This window comes from Pinus tabuliformis, chromosome 7, assembly GCF_031772625.1.
Source record: "Pinus tabuliformis cultivar Carrire ecotype Pingquan chromosome 7, CPIR1, whole genome shotgun sequence".
Lineage (NCBI taxonomy): Eukaryota > Viridiplantae > Streptophyta > Pinopsida > Pinales > Pinaceae > Pinus > Pinus tabuliformis.
Window position 1 is genome coordinate 1,412,655,580 of NC_142293.1, and position 18,639 is coordinate 1,412,674,218.

The following is an 18,639-nucleotide window of genomic DNA, read 5'->3' on the forward strand; positions in this document are numbered from 1 at the left end:
ATCAATCAAATCTATGATTTTCAAGAACATAATAATGATGATTTGGTAGAATTGTTCCTTTCTCAACCTGATATTTCTGAAGAATTAAGAAATGACCAATACCATGCTACAGATGAACTTTTGGCACAGAATTTTCAGGAAACATGTACCATTCATTCTTTGCAGACAACATTTCAGAACATTTTTCCCATTCAATCTATCACAAACACACAGATCAAGACCATAGAGATTAGTCCAGGAAAAACTTTGAATATTAGCACTCACCTAGACTCATCTCAGGAGGAAAAATTGATTCAATTATTGAGAAAATATCAGGAAGCATTTGCTTGGGATTACATCGATATGCATGGAATTCACCCTAAAACATGCACTCACCATATTTATACGGATAGTAATATCAAATTAGTGAGGCAACCACAGAGAAGAATGAATCCCATGCTTCAGGATATTGTTAGATGAATTACAAAAACTATTGAGAGTCAATTTTATGTATCCTATCTCTGACAGTCAGTGGGTATCCCCATTGGTAGTAGTGCCCAAGAAAAATGGCAAGTGGAGGATTTGCGTTGATTACAAACAATTGAACAAAGCAACCCTCAAAGATTATTTCCCATTACCATTTATCAACCAAGTGCTAGACACATTAGCTGGGAAATCATCATTCTCTTTTCTTGATGGTTTCAGTGGCTATAACCAGATCAGGATAGCCTTAGAAGACCAGGACAAAACCACTTTTACTTGTCCCTGGGGCACTTATGCCTATAATGTTTTACCATTTGGACTTTGCAATGCTCCAGATACATTTCAGAGAGCTGTATTAGCTATTTTTGCTGATTTAGTTCATGAATGTGTTGAAGTTTACATGGATGATTTTTCAGTGTATGGTAATTCATTTGAGCATTCATTAGAAAATCTTGAAAAAGTTTTGAAGAGATGTATTGAAGCTAATTTGTCCCTGAGCAATGAAAAGTGTTTTATGATGTTAAATGAAGGGATAGTATTAGGTCACTATATTTCTTCCCAAGGCATTAAAGTTGTTCCATCAAAAATCCAGATCATTGTCAATTTGACAATTCAAAAGACTCAAAAAGAGGTAAGAAGTTTTCTTGGGTATGCAAGCTATTACAAAAGGTTTATTGAACATTTTAGTAAAATAGTTTTACCTCTGTTTAAGCTTCTAGCAAAAGATACACCTTTCAACTGGAATGAGAATTGTCAACAAGCTTTTGAAATACTCAAAGAAAAATTATCAACCACACCAGTCTTAAAAGGACATAACTGGACCCTACCATTTCACATCTTTACAGATGCATCTGATACTGCAGTAGGTGCCTCGTTAGGCCAAAAAGAAGAGTCTTTCAATTATGCCATCTATTTCATTAGTAAAAATCTAACACCTGCAAAATTAAACTATACAGTCACTGAAAAAGAAATACTTGGAATCATACATGCTGTGAATAAATTCCGACATTATATAACTGGTTATGAGGTTTTTGTACATATTGACCACTCTGCCATTAATTATTTAATGAATAAACCAATCACTAATGGCAGAGTTACCAGATGGCTGTTATTATTACAGGAATTTAATATTAAAGTGTTAGATAGACCAGGTAAGGAGAATCAGGTGGCAGATTTTCTTTCTAGACTGCAAAATTCAGGTGAGGTTGTTCCGGTTGAAGATTCTTTTCCAAATGAAAATTTATTTGCAATTTCAATAGTGAATCCTTGGTATGCTGACTTGGCTAATTATTTGTCCATAGGAAAAACACCTCCATATTTTACTCCAAAGGAAAAGAAGAGGCTGATCAAACAAAGTGCTAGATATTCATGGGTTAATGGAGATTTATTTTACACCGGTTATGATATGATTATTAGACGATGTGTAAGAAATGATGAAATAATTTATATTTTAAAATCTTGTCATGATGAATCGTGTGGTGGGCATTTTGTAGCAAAAAGAATAGCATTCAAGATTCTCAGTCTTGGATACTATTGGCCATCTATTTTTAAGGATTCCAAGAAGTATGTGAAAAGTTGTGATAGCTGTCAAAGAATGGGCAGACCAACAGCTACAGATGAAATGCCACTTCAGCCTCAAGTACATTTAGAGCCATTTGAAAAATGGGCTCTAGATTTTATAGGACCCATCAATCCAACTTCCAAAGGCAAAAAGTACATCCTAGTATGTACTGATTACGTGACAAAATGGGCTGAAGCAAAAGCACTAGTCCGGGCAACTGAACAAACAGTGGTAAACTTCCTTTTTGAAGAAATTTTTGTAAGGTATGGAGTACCAAGGGAGATAGTGACAGATCAAGGTACTCAGTTTACTTCAAAGCTGGTCAAAGACATCACAAAAAAATATAAAATCAAGCACAGGAAAAGTACACCTTACCATCCACAGGCCAATGGCCAGGTGGAATCTACAAATAAAACATTGGAAGGAATTATCACTAAGACAGTAGCAATGAACAGAAAGAATTGGGAAGAGAAGCTCAAAGATGCACTCTGGGCTTACAGAATCACGTGGAAAAACACTACAGGATTTACACCATATCAGCTGGTGTATGGAAAAGAGGTAATGCTTCCTATTGAATTTCAAATACATACTTATAAGATGGCTGCAGATTTAGGAATTGATCTCAATGAAGCACAAATAGAGAGAATTCAGCAATTGAACTAGTTAGATGAAATGAGGCAGCAAGCAGAGGAGACAACGATCCTAATGCAGAAACAAAGGAAGCAGTGGCATGATGCACACATTAAAAATAAACAGTTCAAAGAAGGAGACTGGGCTTTACTCTTTGACTCTAAATTCAGAGATCATAAAGGCAAATTTACAACACATTGGCTGGGCCCATATGAAATAGTTCAAGTATATGAAAATGGATCAATCAAGCTTACTACAATTGATGGAGATGGCAACACCTTTATTGTCAATGGAAATAGGTTGAAACTCTATCATAAGCCCATCAGCAAGGAGGATTTTCTTCAAACTGTATCTCAGCAAAGGGAGGTTGAGATATTGCAGCCTTCAGCTGTGATATCTCTACCTTAGTTAATTCAATTTCATTTAAATATATATATATATATATATATATATATATAAATACAAAAAAAAAACAAAAAACAAAAAACAAAAAATAATAATGGTTTAGATGTGAAAACTAGACTCTGGCACACTCTAACCCAGAATTCTTACTAGAAAACCAATCATTTGGCTGGTAAGAATTCCTTGTTCTACTTGTTTACTATTTTTCATCAATTCAATAATGACTTGAGGACAAGTCAAAGACTTAGTGGGGGAGAAGAAACAGTGGTTTTTCCCTATCTCATCTCCTCATTTTTAAATCTTCAAGGAATTTGTTTCAGTAATTCAATATTTCAATAAAAGAGTTGTTTTTGTTCTAATCAGAGGGACCTGTTCAAGCAATATGCAGTGGGACCTGTTCAGAAGACTATGTCAACATTACCAATATGCAGTGGGACCTATTCAGAAGGCTATGTCAACATCACCAATATCAGAGGGACCTGTTAAAGACTACATTCAAGATACATCAGGCTACTTCAACAAAGTTTTCAAAGGTTGCTTATCATCAGAATTATAATCAAGGCTACATCAACACCAAGGATAAAAGAAGCTTCACAAACATGGTTCTTCAGATTTTAAAGGGACCTGTTATATTCAATTTCATTTCAAAGGGACCTGTTTTAGACAATGTAGATCAGTCATACCGTACAATGAAGATCATTCATACCTGTACAATGAAGATCAGTCATACCTGTGCACACCAAATCAGCATTTTGTCAACCAACAAGTGTAATGTATTGTTGAAATTTTCATTTTTAACATTTAAAATTCTTAAATTATTTTAGTGTTAAAAATGATGATTATTATTGCTTGTTATCAATTTCAAAAATCCTTATACCCATAACCTTTGTAATATTCCTAAATACTCACCTCATTATCACTCTGTTTATCATTTCCATTCCCCTATCACACCTTAGCCTATTTTCATTTTCTATTCCTACTACGCTCTTCAAACCTTTTCATAAACTCATCATTTGACCTCTGTCAATAAAGTACCAACAAGTAGTGGATACTCAATGTGCAAGTCCATTCAATGGAAAGACAAGTGTTAAACCGTCTGTCCTCAAATGATTTCATTCATTTTAACTGCTGGAGTTATAAAACAATCTTTTGACCCAAGTCTGCTTATGAAATATATCCGTTATCATCACACGATTTGCATATTGTGTTATCATGATTATGCTTCTGCAAATCAGTACTGCTCCTCTATATTCATGATTTGAATGCGCCTTCCGACTCTACATTATCATCATAGCAATTGGATGAAGGTCAGCTGTTGAGTTTTTATTTTATAAAACTCTGAGTTCATAAATTTAGTTACGGAGTTAATGTTTAGACTCTGAGTTTCTTAAAGAGGGCCGAGATAGTAAGTGCTATAAAGGGGGAAAATATAGCAGACAGGCTTATCCAGAGTTTTCTTACTTCTGCCCAGAATTTGAGGACGTTAACTAGGTCAGCTCAGGCATTGAAGAAGTAAGCTTGGAGAATTGAGGATGTTAACCAGGTCAGCTCAGTGGAATGCAGGAAAAGAGGTAACAAGTTAAAAACCCTGATTGAATTTTTGAGCATTAAAAAAGGGGTTAGAACAGAGATTTTTAACAAAATGACCAATAGAGCAGAGACCGAAAACTTTGATAGTTCAAAATATCATGAAGACTATGTCAAGATTTTAAGGGAAAAACATTGGTTACCTTTTCTAGAGAAATTTAATGGAAATAATGAAGAAGTTACGAAGCAATTTGCATTTTCCTTCAATGGAGAGAAAGCTTTAATAGGAAATTTCTATTTTAGAATTTCAGAGGATACAATAGCACAAACATTGGAAATTAGTCTAGAAGGGGAAAAGTATTTCAAAACCAAGAAATTTAGAGAAAAATCATGGACTCAGTTTATGTGTAGGTCAAGGGTTTCCTCTGTCAATTGGAAAAAGGGTGTTCCCAGAAGTTGGCTAATTCACCCATGGGATGAGATGGTATACATTATTCAAAAATTTGTTACATGTGAAGGACGTTACAGTATAGTATACCTATATCACATAAAAATTATGTTGCACTTAAAAGGTCAATGCACTATCAGTTTGCCCTATTTCCTCTTACAAAGCTTGACTAAAATGTCGAAGACCATTCAGAAACAAAAAGGTAATGAAGATAGGAGTTTGTGTCATTTTGGTTTGATCAAAATTCTAATTGAATTTGAGTTGCAGAGGAGAGGAAAAACATGGAAAGAATTTTTAATTGATAATCAAATCAACATTAAAGAAGATGACCAGGAAAAGAAAGAAAGCGCAGAGTTTATGGTTGATATTGATGAGGAATTCCCTAAGCGTAAGTCAAGAAATGTTCCTCAACCCAGCAGTAGTGTAAGGACAAGAAGGATGAGGCAAGAAACTGCCAAGAAAATTGAAAAAGATAAAATTTTCACTACTTATAAGAGAAGATCAAGGAGAATAAAAAGGAATCAAACACAAGATGATCAACCAGAGCCGAATGCAAATGCACTAATGGAAATTGAAAGCAGTACTAATTCACAGCCAAAACAGGAAGCATAAATGGAAATTGAGAGTAACAAGGGAGAAAGGAAAGAGCCAGCACCTACAAACAAGAAACAAAGAAGGTTAAAGAAACAGATTGAAGAGCTAAAAGAGGAATTGATGGAAGCAAACATGTTAGAGAAGGTCATAAAGAAGGAAAATGAAATGTTGAGAGCTTAGAGCAAGAAGATTCAGCAGAAAAATGAGAGACTGAAGAAGAAAATCAAAGAACTTAGGACTGATCAAACTGAAATGTTCAAATGGGCGACAAAATGGTACACTCAGAAAAAAGTTCTCAAAGAAAAATATAAGAATATGAAACATGAGTTCCAAGTTCAGAAGAATGCCCAAGTTCAGAAGAATATAGATGTATTGTTGCAAGCGGCAGAGGCACAAGCAGGAACAGAATATAAAGGGAGCACATCAAGATTAGCATGAGGACATGCTAAATCATTGAGTTTGGGGGAGATGTTGGTACATTTTTATTGCCATTATTTTCTTCTAAAAATCCATCATTTATCTATCATTTTCTTCCATAAACCCCTCATAGTCCATTGAAATTGATTAATGAAGCATTATAATTGTTATTTTACATTAAATTTAATTTATGGATTTTTATGTTAAAAATTGGAAATTTTCAACAAAATTAGGGATGTCATGACTTCCTGTAATTGGTTTATGTTGTGACATGTGGCATGACAGGAAAATCAGAACAGAAGATAAGGACGTGATCTAGGATGTACATACATGGTGGAAAATCTATTTAGCATCGAATTTGGAGCTCCTGAATACATGGTCAATGCTGGTCAAACCCAGCCTTTTTGGTTGTAAAAGCAGCAAAAATCTGAAGTTACCTAAACTGATTTCGTTTTGTTTTAGAAATCAGTTAGGATTAGGAAAAACGAAAATAACCTTTTTGATTGTAAAAGCAGAAACATCTGAAGTGATAATGAATGTACATTTGGTTGTAAATTTTAATAAATAAGAGGAACGCTGGTAAGGAAAGGAGATTAGACAAGAGCAGACTTGAGACTGTAAGCGTATTCCAAAACTCTATTTTGAATTTAATCGATTCTCAAAACTTAATCAAAAGGCAGAATTTCATATGGTGTTTATGACTTAGCGTTCTTATCATCTGAAGTTTTCTAAGTGTGCCATCAAAACGTGGAAGGGCCCTACGTGAAGATTGGTACACTTTCGTTTCTGTTTCATAGGATTTAGTCTTCAGATCTGAATAGCGTTTGATGTTATTTCATTGCTTGTGAGTTGATCAGTTTGATTAGAAGTTCTTGCGATTGTTATTTTATGATTCATAGTAGTACCTTGGAAATTCAATTGCAAAATTATTGAATCAGACTTTGTAAAAGGTTTAATTGAACATTGAATTTCAAGATATTTCTATGGACTCTGTTTTCACGAATTTGATCTTTGGTATGCTTAGTGTGTTGTCTTGAAAGAGTTTTTGTGAATTATGTCCTTGTAAGAGGATTGAGAACTCAGACGAGTAACACTCTGTTTTTAGAATAGTTAATTAAATTAGATGATATAAGTGTTTAAATTGTGAAAGGAAACATATTTCAATCTCTTGTAAAAGAGTGTTGTAGCCTATCACAATAGACACTTATTTAGATAGATGAGATCCTTTTAGGTCTATAAACTTTAGACACATGCCTCTAAGTTTACCTACCTTGGTTGACATTAAATTTAGTCTAATCTAGACCCCTGGATTGGTCACTACAGTGTGTCTCTATAATGTTTGAGTCTCTTTGTGAAGCTAGGGGTTTTTATTTTTTCTCCTAGCTAGAGTTATAAAAAGATTTGAGGGTTGTACCAAATTGTCTTAAGTTGAAAGTATGTACTAGAAATTCACACACACTCATCCTTGAAACAAGGAGAAGTACTTGGGGTTTTCTTGGGCTTGTAATTTGGAAAAAAGATAATCGAAAATAAAATATGGAATAAGACAATTTTGGATAGCTAGAAATATTAAGCTTTTAGTTCAAATGTCTTTTTTTTTTTTTTTTTTTTTTTTTTTTAAGTTAGGTGCTCTAGGAAAACCCCCATGTACTTCCCTTCATCTAAAGGACCCAAAAACTTCCCTTCATTTCAATGATGGTACCTAGGGTAAACCCTAGATTCTTCAAGTCACAACACTAATCAACAACATGTCTCGAAATCATTAGAACAACATACTCAATATAAGCTCAACATGTCACTTATGGGATTCAAAGTGGGTAGGGAGGATAACAATCTTTACTTTCATAGTTTGATAATTTTTTAATCTAGCATGTCTTTCTTATTTGACATAAGTTAATGCTAAAATTGTTAAGGGCATAACATTGTTATTTTTGTAGTAGATTGAAATGCATATAAAAGTTGAAACTTGTCTATATTTGGTATCTTCTCTTGAATTGTCCTATTAATTGTGATTGAGAAAAAATGAAATATTGTCTGATGTTGTAAAAAAAGTGAAATATTGTTTATTATTGTTGTCACTTTATTATATCTTAGATTAGTCCTAAAACTATAAGTTCATAAGGAAACTTGCAATGATTACACTAACACTACAAATTTCTATAAGAATGCATAAAATTCTTACATTCATTGACTTCTATTTACCATTTATATGATATATTACATCTATTATTAAAATGACATATTTTTATATCATATTTGATTTCCCATTATCAGTCCTACTAATGCAAAATTCTAGCAATGAATTTTCCGATTGACTATAGTTTAATTTTGGATTTTTTATTTTTATTTTTAATATTATGAAAAAAATATACTTTTCAAACATTTGATTGTACCATAATGTGCAGGTATTATTGCATCCTTTGCACAATATGATGCGCTGTGGATAACTATCTCACATATTTTATGCTATAATTTATTGATATGGTCGCAATATTGATGCATGATTTTTAGATATTTGTGTAGTAATTTTTTATTCTTAAAAAACCATCCAAAGATAAAATCTTTGGAAATAGTTCATACTCGGGTAAGTAACATATTTACCATCAATTACTTCCCACCATAATTTAAGTTCTTCGCATAAAGATGGATAAGAATAAGATGTAAATAACTATACTTACTATTGTAGCCCTTGCACAATATAATGCCCCAAGGATAACTATCTCACATATTTTATGCCATGATTTTTAGATATTTGTGTAGTAATTTTTTATTCTTAAAATATCATCCGAAGATAAAATCCTTGAAAATAGTTCATACCCAGGTAAGTAACATATTTACCTTAATTACTTCCCACCATAATTTAAGCAAGTCTTTGCATAAAAGATGGATAAGAATAAAATGTAAATAGCTATACTTACTGGGAGTCACTTCCCACAATTATTTGTGTTCTCCTTAGAATTTAAGTTGGAGTAAAATTGTAAATGCCTAGAATTACTAGTCATTACTACTCACCAATTAGCAGGTAATTAATGTACCCACTTTACATCTCAATTTATTACTTTAAACAAAAATAAAACTATAAGATTCAATTTGCCTATTGACTATTATTAATTTAACAATACAAATTATAATTTTTTATACAACTTTTCCCATAATACAATTTATTAATTTAAGTAGTAGGGACTAAACTACCCTATAACACTTGTTTATTACTCTAATAATATACTAGACATTGTTATTATTAATTAATTTCTAATTATCTTAAAATGACAAATTTACCAATTTCCAGTTTAAAATCATTTATATTCATGTACAATAAATACAAAATAAACCTAAACAAAACACAAATGAACATAAATAATGTTAAAACTTAAATGAAATTATTTCTATTACTCAAAACCTGTTATAATTAACATGTTCACAATGTTTTATACTTAATAATATAATTTATTATAAATTATTAAAATAAAAATTTTAATTTTATCGTTTAGTAGATGACGATAAAGTACATTGTTCAAACACTTTTTTGAATTAAAAATTAAAATTTATAAATAATCTCATTTATTTAGATCGGGGAAAATTCAAACTTTATAAATTCTATTATAAAAAAGAAACAACCGAAAAAATGTTTATAAAAAGATAATGTTTTTTTCAAGGCGACATCGACCGCTGCTTTGGATATTCCTTTTTCAAGTCTTTTATTCTACGGAAATCCTTTATTGGGAGAGTATGAAAATTTCAAGCATATCCATCTAAAGCATTTTCGATAAATCTCACATTAAAAAATATTATATTCAAATTAAACATAAATTTGTATAAATTTATTTAAATTATAAATTTCAATTTTTTTTAAAGTGAATATTTTTAGAGTGTAAAATATAATGTGTTATTTTTTATTGTTTAAATTATATTTTTGAATATTAAATAAAAATTTTAATCATAACTTTTTTATATTTATATATATAGATATCCACATAAATTAGTTAACATAAATTTTTAAATAATTTATTTAAATTTCTTATTTAGATAATTTTGAAAAACATATGATTTAAACATTAAATTCACATATTTTTTATTTCTAATTATTTTATAATATATTAATTTTTTAAATTATAATGAACATTATTTTTCTATTTAAAATATAATTTTTTATTTATTTTAAATAAAAGAAAGAAAATAAAGTAAGGCATAATTTACTACCGCATCTATTCTGTAAATATCGTTACAACCTTTTTAAACTCGTACGAAACTGTGCGAATCAATCCAATTATTGAACAGAAAGACCACAGGAAGCCAGAAAGTCATAAGATTCGATTCTCAGAATATCAAATTCAAGACTTTTCTGAGCTTCTTACGCCACCCTACGTCACAAGTACGTTATTTCTGCTTAGAACGGATTCCAGCTGTTACAGTCTGCTAAGCTTTGCCGCTTCGTCATTTCCGCCTGGAAGGGATTCAAGCTGTTACAGTTTGCTAAGCTCTGAATTTTGCTTCATATTAATCAGACTCGTTAGGTCAAAGAGGAGGAATAGTGTTATCATACTTACTGTGATACAGGACTAACGATTGCTGAGAGGCAAAACACTACGTCGATTCTGCTTCGATGCTAGCAGGTGGCCAAATGCTCTACAGATAAAGAAAACCAGGAAACAACCTTAAAATCTTCTTGTGTACCCATGTTCTCGAGAAAGAACATGCCGTTTAAATTCACACATAAGAAAAATATGAAGAAACAATTCATTGGTGTTAACTATCGCTAATGTACAGATCCCAGTTCGTAATCAACGTGATTTATTACAGGCAGATCCTGATAGATAGGATTACCAGAATTCATAAGAAAATTATGAAGAAACAATTCATTGGCGTTAACTATCACTAATATACAGATCCCAGTTCATTTTTTTTCAGAAAGAAAAGCTTTATAAAGAGTATATAAAAATCCAGATACAAACGAAGGCATGAGGCCTTGAAGCAAAATGAACAGAAAAACTGTTGCTGTCCAGGATCAGCAATGCGTGGATCTTAGAGAAAACCAAAAGTTATGAGTGCGTGGCACTACAAAGACTTCAGAAAGAAAGAGCCATCCGGATCTGAATTCAAAATACAGAAATCATCCATAATACCAAGATCGAAGTTAATCCTCAGAAGGCAAGTATCCCAGGATTTTTGTCAAAATAGAGTCAAGTGGCAGAGAAGAATTCTGGAAAATGTGGACGTTCCTCCACTTCCAAAGGAACCAGCAGGTAATGATGAAAAGAGAGCGCCAAACAGGACGCTGCGCACTCCACCAGACGAAGGCATCCTGAACAGAAGGAAAAACTCTGAGAGAAAAGCCATAGATTGAGGACAGAACATACCAGATTGAGGAGGAAGCGCCACAATGGAAGAACATATGCAAGTTGGATTCAGCACTGTTGCGACACATCTGGCATTGGCTCGGCCCCTGCCAGCCTTTCCTTTGCAAAACCTCCCAAGAGAGATTCCTATTTGAGAACAGAAGCCAGGAGAATAAGATCATCTTGAGAGGGCAGGAGGCTTTCCAGAAAGGGGGAGGAAAGAAAGGCGAGGGAGGCTGCCGGAGCGAGGAGAGAGCTGCATATAATTCTTTAACAGTAGTTTGCATAGCAGGCTTCTCAAGGGACCAGATGAGCGCATCTACATAGCCCGATTGCATTCTTCCTTTGCTGGAGAAACCGATGACAGCCAAATCCCAAGAGGGACGGAGAGACTGAGGGATGGAAAGATCTTCTGCGCTCTTCCAAACAGGAACTTGAGAAGACCAGGAATGGATTAACTTGTTCCAAGTAAAGAGGCCTTTTGAATGGAAAAAGAGAACTAAATCTGGAGAAATCAACGATTCAAGATTTAGCTGAGTTGGATCGAGGCCGATAAAAACGCTGGAGCCGGATGAGAGCGTCCATTTAAGCTGACCTAAGAAGAAGGATTGAAGCTTCCTGAAGCTTTGCCAAATGATGGAGCCAGCCCTGATTCCCAACGACTTCCTTCTGAACCAGAAAGCCATATTCCTCCCTTTAAGATATTTTTGATTTATTAATCTGCTCCACTGACTTTTACCAAAAATACCTCTGATAAGAGATTTACAAAGGAGAGCTCTCCCAAAAGGAGACATATTCAGGAGACCCCAGCCGCCCTACTTCTTCGGCTTAGATAATAATTCCATCTTTGCTAAGTGAAACTTGGACTGGAAGGAGCGTCCACCAAATTCCAGTTCATAACCAACCTGATTTATTACAGGCAGATCCTAATCAATAAGATTAATAGAATTCTAAATCGTCAATAAGATTAATAGAATTCTAAATCGTTTTATTGTTTTTGTTGGAATTTGGCAATATAAATTTTAGAAAGATTGTGACTTTTGTTCTTTTTAAGTTTGGTAGGACTGTATCTTCATCATGTCCAATTTGTGACCCAGATTGGGGATAGCATATAGCACAAGATTTGAACCCAAGAATTTTGGAGCTTTCAGTAAGACTTCATTTCCAGGGCTATTGCCAATTAAGCTAAACTCTAAGACTTTGAAAATTAACAACATAAATTTATTTTTAAAAATTTCTCCCAACTTTCAGACAAAATTAACTAAGAAAAATGCCCAAATTTTTTTTATTTCATCTATTAATTTACAAAGAATTTGCAGAGAAATGACATTTAAATTCATAAAGAAGTAATTCATTGATGTTATATCACTGTACAGATCTCAGTGCATAATCATGATTTATTACAGGCTCCATATACCAAGAATTATAAGAAAGCTAATCTTTAAGGTGCAGTCTAACTAATAGATAAATTTTATTTTTTATTTTTATTTTTTTTTAAATGGGCAATAGAATTTTCTGGTGAATAATGATTTTTTGCCAGTTAAAATGCATTTTTAATCGCACAAATGGATTCATCGATAAACTTTCTAGGCACTCCAATTTTGCAAATTAACAACATAAAATTATTGTTAAAAATCTCTACCAAATTTTAGACAAAATTAACCAGAAAAAATACCTAGAAAAAAATTATTTCATCTATTAATTACATTAGGCTAATTTTAATGAGAAAGAAAACTTACATAGAAAGGTCATTTAAATTTATAGAGAAGAAAATTATAAAGAAACAATTCAATGGCGTTAAATATCACTATACAGATCGCAGTCCATAATCATCAACTTGATTTATTACACCAGCAGTACAAAAAGGGTAATCTTTCACCTGCAATGGCAATCTAAATAATAAATAAAATGTTTTGTTTTTTTTTTTTTATTATTTGGAATTGGGCAATACAATTTCTAACAAGATTGTGATTTTTCTTTATTTAAAATACACTTTTAAATGTAGAAATAGATTCATCAAACCTAAAAACTTTTTAAAAAATAAAACTTTACAAATTATTAACATAAAATTGAAAATCTCTACCAAATTTCAAACAAAATTAACCAAAAAAATATTACAAGAAAGCTAATCATTTTGATTAATAAAATTTTTAGAGATTATGATTCTGTTATTTAAAATACATTATTAAATACATAAAAGATTTATCACCTTAATTTTATATTATTTAAATTAAAGATTCTATCACCCTGTTACATATTAACAACATAAAATTACTTTTAAAAATCTCGTACCAGATTTTAGATAAAAGTAACCAATACGCTAATGTTTAATCCATTGTGCAGAAAACAAATTCTCGGCAGCTTTACCAGGAAACCCTCATGAATTGAAATTCTCCACAGGATCATTGTTTGAAAAAGGAAATTTCAATGCTTACCCTCGTCCTCGACCTTCCCGGAGCCATGGCCCCGCAAGCCCCGGCTGAGCTTACGCCACTCGAACCCGCCACCTCCGAAGGTTTTATCACCATTGTTTATGGGGGCGGGGTCAACATAGAGGGCAGACGACATTTCGATCTGTTGAATACGAATGGCCCCGACGAGCCGCTCGGGCAGCTCTTCCTCCGACTGGGACTCCACCATGAACGCCATGTCCACGGAGACGGAGGTCACGCAACCGAGGGCGAGGTGAACCACAGCGCTCGCGAGAGCCGAGGAGCCAATGTCAACATCGATCTCTAAATAATTTTCCCCTTTCAGATAACGGCAGGTGAGGGCCTTCCCCAGGAGGCACGCCGCGTGGTTCCCCACGGTCGCCCGCACGATCCAGGGGCCCTTCACGATCCGATTCAGGAGCTTGAATCTGCTGTTGCGGAAGGCGTCGTCACCGTGCACGAAGCGGTAAAAGAGAGAGCCCGGTGGGATTGGATCTTCCGTCGCGTAGTAAAACACCGCGCTGTGCTGCTGCTCCCGCCCGGGAACCTGCAGGTTCACAGCGAATACGAAAGCCTTCAGGGCCCTGCCCTCGCTCTGGGCATGGCGGAGGGCGGCCATGACACGGTTGTCCGGGCGAGCGAGGACGTGGTCGAGCCTGGCCGAGGAGCGGAGCCAGTCCATGCCCAGAGGTTTCATCATCCACTCCCCGGACGGGATTTTCTCCCTCTTGCTGAAATAGTCGGCACCTCGGACTGAGAACGCATCGCCCACCGGCGAGGACCAGCCATTGACGCCCGTGTCCGGATTCACTTCTCGGAGTGGCCCGGATTTCCGGACTTGCTCCTTCCAGTCTGCCCGCACCTTCCCGTCCCCGGACATGGCTCTCACAAAGATCTCTGGTTCGAGTGGAGTGATTGGGAATGTATGGTTGCAAGTAAAGTGCGCTGAGGAGAATCGTATTATTGGAAGCAAAGTATAATTGGTAACAGAGTGCGCTCGCCGCTTTCTCCTTTGAATTTCTCCCTTTGCTTCTCTTTATAGTTTTACAAAGAAAAGCGTTCTGCTTCTTCTCTGTCCAGGCCACCATCGTCCGGGGATGCCCCCAACATCATCTATCATAATAATTGATGGGTTTTAGAATCTATGCTGCCTTCTCATCCCATGCGGATCATCTGCTGCTTCTTGTCGTTGTTATATAAAAGAATTCATCTTGTCGATATTTTTGGAATGGAGCTGATTTTTTTAGTAGATTAATATGAGTGGTGATTTCATTTTGTGTTTGTTTTTTTGGGTTAGAATAGAGCTGATTAATGTGGGTGGTCATTTCATTTTACATATTGTAGCCTAGATATGTTTTCGTTTAATGCAAATTTTAGCATGATAAATTTTTGAAAATTCAGTTTATAGTCGTGTAATTTTAAACAAATTTTAGTTTAGAATGGAGTATACTTTATCTTATTTTTAATAATTCAAATATATATATATATATATATAGACTCATGTAGGTTAGTTTTTGATGACAAATTGTTAGTTTTTGAAGGCTCCATTAAGGGTTCTACTATTTGGAATTGGGTTCAAGAATACAAAAAATTTGTTCTCAGATATTTTTTGAGAGATCAGAGGAGGGCAGCATGCACATTTTTTGGGAGGAATCATGGCAACAACTTTCAGTATTGAAAGATGTTGATCAGTTTTACCAAATTAAACAATTTACAAAATCACTAAGAGCGCTATAGATTGCTCACTTGTGGATGCCCTCTCGGCGGGAGTCAGAATTGAGACAACGGAACGATAAGGAAGACTGGTCCAAACACGATATGCTCTCCAACTGGGAATCATTTAAAAGCTTATTGTTAAAAAGAAGGATACATGCATCCATCCAAGAGGATGTTTTACGCTGAGGTCTCAAAACAGCTGGTTCATTCACATTAAAAGAAGCCTACTTACTTTTGTTGGTAGGGCACCCACACACTAATAGGAAAATATGGAAGAAGCTTTGGACGAAGTCGATTTGGCCAACGATGGCTACTTTCTTGTGGCAGATAGCTTGGCTTCGTCCTTTAACTTGGGACAGGTTTCAAAGGAAAGGTTTCAAGGGACCATCATATTACGCATTGTGCTTGTATGAGGAGTAAACCTTAGATCAACTACTTCTTACGTGCCCGTTTGTAGTGGAAATTTGGCAATATATAAAATTTATTTTTGATTCCTCACTATCATATTCTACAAACACTTGAGCTTTAGTCTAAGATGTGGATAACAATACCAGCATCGGGTACAACTGAAGTTATAAGCAAGTTTATGCATCCTCCTCAAAACTTTGTCCATCGGGTACAACTAAAATTATAAGCAAGTTTATGCATCCTCCTCAAAACTTTGTCCAATTGAGCTTTGATGGAGCTTCAAAGGGAAACTTAGGCATAGTAGGCTATGGGGAATCATCATAGATGAAATTTTGAACCCTACAAATGTTTATGTGTTTCATGTGGTTTTTCTTTTAATAATTCAACAGAATTTGAAGCCTTGGAAAAAGGATGGAGCATTGCGAAGAGAGAGGGTTTCCGCCTTCTTCAAGTTCATGGTGATTCCAAGTTGGTAATTCAAATGGTCTCAAAGTTGTTGAGTGGGCATCAAACGGATTCCATCATCCATAACTGGCACTTGCATCCAGTGGTAAGCAATATTAAGGCCTTACTCTAGATCATTTTCATTTTGTCATCCCTATTCATACAAGGAGGGAAGGGAATCAGGTGAGCATTGCTAAGAGAGAGGGTTTCCGCCTTATTCAAGTTCATGGTGATTCCAAGTTGGTAATTCAAACGGTCTCAAAGTTGTTGAGTGCGAATCAAACGGATTCCATCATCCATAATTGGCACTTGCATCCCATGGTAAGCAATATTAAGGCCTTACTCTAGATCATTTTCATTCTGTCATCCCTATTCATACAAGGAGGGAAGGGAATCAGGTTGCTAATAAATTAGAAAGTTGGGGATGTAAGGATAGGCAGGTAGCCCTCGAGATTCCTTGGTCAGAACTGAGTGCCAACGAAGAAACTCAAGAGCTCTATGGCTTCATAATGTTGGGTTGTATTATATTCTTTCCACGTAGTTAATAGGGGGTTTGAAGGGCACTCGTAACCCCACTTTATGGGGTCTGGGGCAGCGCCCCGGAAAATTTTGGTTTTGGACCATATGTTAGGTTGGGCGGGCCCACCTATGGTTTTGTGCATGATTTTCGCACATGTTTTTTGGACGCAATGGTGTTCGGTCCATGGTATTGGACGCGATGGTTTTTCGGTCCATGGTATTGGACGCGATGGTTTTTCGATCCATGGTATTGGACGCGATGGTTTTTCGGTCCATGGTATTGGACGCTTCGGCATGTATAAATATGTATTGTAACATTGAAAGGAACATAATGAAAAATCAAGCTGGTAGTCCCGGTTTTGGGATCCAGGGAAAAATCTCTGTGCATATGTGTTTTATGGGTTATGCTCTCGCATTATTTATTTTCTTTGTTTAAGAATTCGTATGCAGGTAATTTCTGTACAGGGTTAAAACCTACACATAAGCAATGATAGAATTGTAGCGGAAGTTCATTTCCCCGATGGGGGTGCTTACTGGGAGCCAACTACCACCGGTGTAAAATTCAGCCAACAAACAATGGCTACAAACATTTTCAACAAGGGGGATAATTATGGACATGCACAAAATTTGGATGGTTATTAATGTGGTGAACCTCAAGATGGGCGTACATCACAACATCTCATAGAATCAATCGTTTGCGTGGTAGGAGGATGGGTCACATGCACCCATTCTCCTTCACCTCTTCATGTAAATTAAATGCCAATGGCACAGAGTATTACCTGGTGCGTGTGGTATGAAGTTGGCACACTCTTTTTTCTCTACCAGCGTGAAGATGGATTGTCTCGTTCCGGGAGCATTGGATGGTCCTACCTCCCAAACTAACATGGAAATAAAGTCTATTAATGAGCACATCATGGGATCCAAGCAAACCTCTATGACTATAAAATCTACATTTGTTCCATATGCAAGTGTAGTCGGTAGCCTGATGTATGCGATGGTCTGTACTAGACCAAACATTGCACATGTAGTGGGAGTATTGAGCAGGTTTATGTCAAAACTAGGGAAGGAGCATTGGACAGTAATGAAGTGGGTTTTCAGGTATTTGCGTGGCAATAGTGATTATGGTTTGTGCTACCAAGGAAGACCAGGATTGGACAGAGTTTTGGATATCCATCGCTTTGTTGATGCGGACTGGGCTGGAGATCTGGATTAGAGAAGATCTACAAGTGGGTATGTGTTTAACCTATTTGGAGGTGCAGTCAGTTGGATGAGTAAGAAACAATTTGTAGTGGCACTATCAACTATAGAGGTAGAATACATGGTAGCCACTCATGCAAGCAAGGAAGCATTTTGGTTGCAGAGATTGTGTTCAAGTATGGGGTTAGTACATGGAGCTATAAGGTTAGACTGTGACAGCCAAAGTGCAATTTTCTTGGCAAAGAACCCTACTTACCATTCAAAGACAAAGCACATTGATGTTCAGTATCACTTTGTGAGGGATGTGATAGAAGACAAAAAGGTGTTGCTGGTAAAGGTGGACACTTTGAAGAATATTGTAGATGCATTGACAAAATCTGTGAGCTCTAAGAAGTTCTCTTGGTGTAGAGAAACAATGGGTGTTGCAAGGCTGGATAAATAACTAAGCTCTCTTGTGGCCCCCTATGAAAAGAAAACAACAAGTGGGAGAATGTTGGGTTGTGTTATTATTTCCATGACTAGCCCACGTAGTGAACTGGGGGTTAG

At 35.3% G+C, this 18,639-nt stretch overlaps 1 protein-coding gene across 3 annotated transcripts; it reads right to left on the reverse strand.

Annotated features, from left to right (window-relative positions):
• Positions 1-10,233: 10,233 nt before the first annotated feature.
• LOC149252943 (protein ENHANCED DISEASE RESISTANCE 2-like) lies at positions 10,234-14,917 on the reverse strand. 3 transcript variants are annotated; one of them, XR_016266104.1, is made up of 3 exons: positions 13,813-14,911; positions 10,589-10,667; positions 10,234-10,485 (listed from the first exon to the last, which is right to left on the reverse strand). XR_016266104.1 is itself a non-coding variant. In XM_089456737.1 (2 exons), exons 1-2 carry the CDS (start codon positions 14,687-14,689, stop codon positions 10,648-10,650), a joined length of 897 nt encoding a protein of 298 aa, XP_089312863.1. In that variant the 5' UTR covers positions 14,690-14,911; the 3' UTR covers positions 10,234-10,647. The 3 variants fall into 3 exon arrangements, 2 of the variants coding, with proteins under 2 accessions (XP_089312863.1, XP_089312862.1); XM_089456737.1 differs by having other exon boundaries at positions 10,234-10,667; XM_089456736.1 differs by lacking the exons at positions 10,234-10,485; positions 10,589-10,667 and adding an exon at positions 13,202-13,256 and having other exon boundaries at positions 13,813-14,917.
• Positions 14,918-18,639: the final 3,722 nt, after the last annotated feature.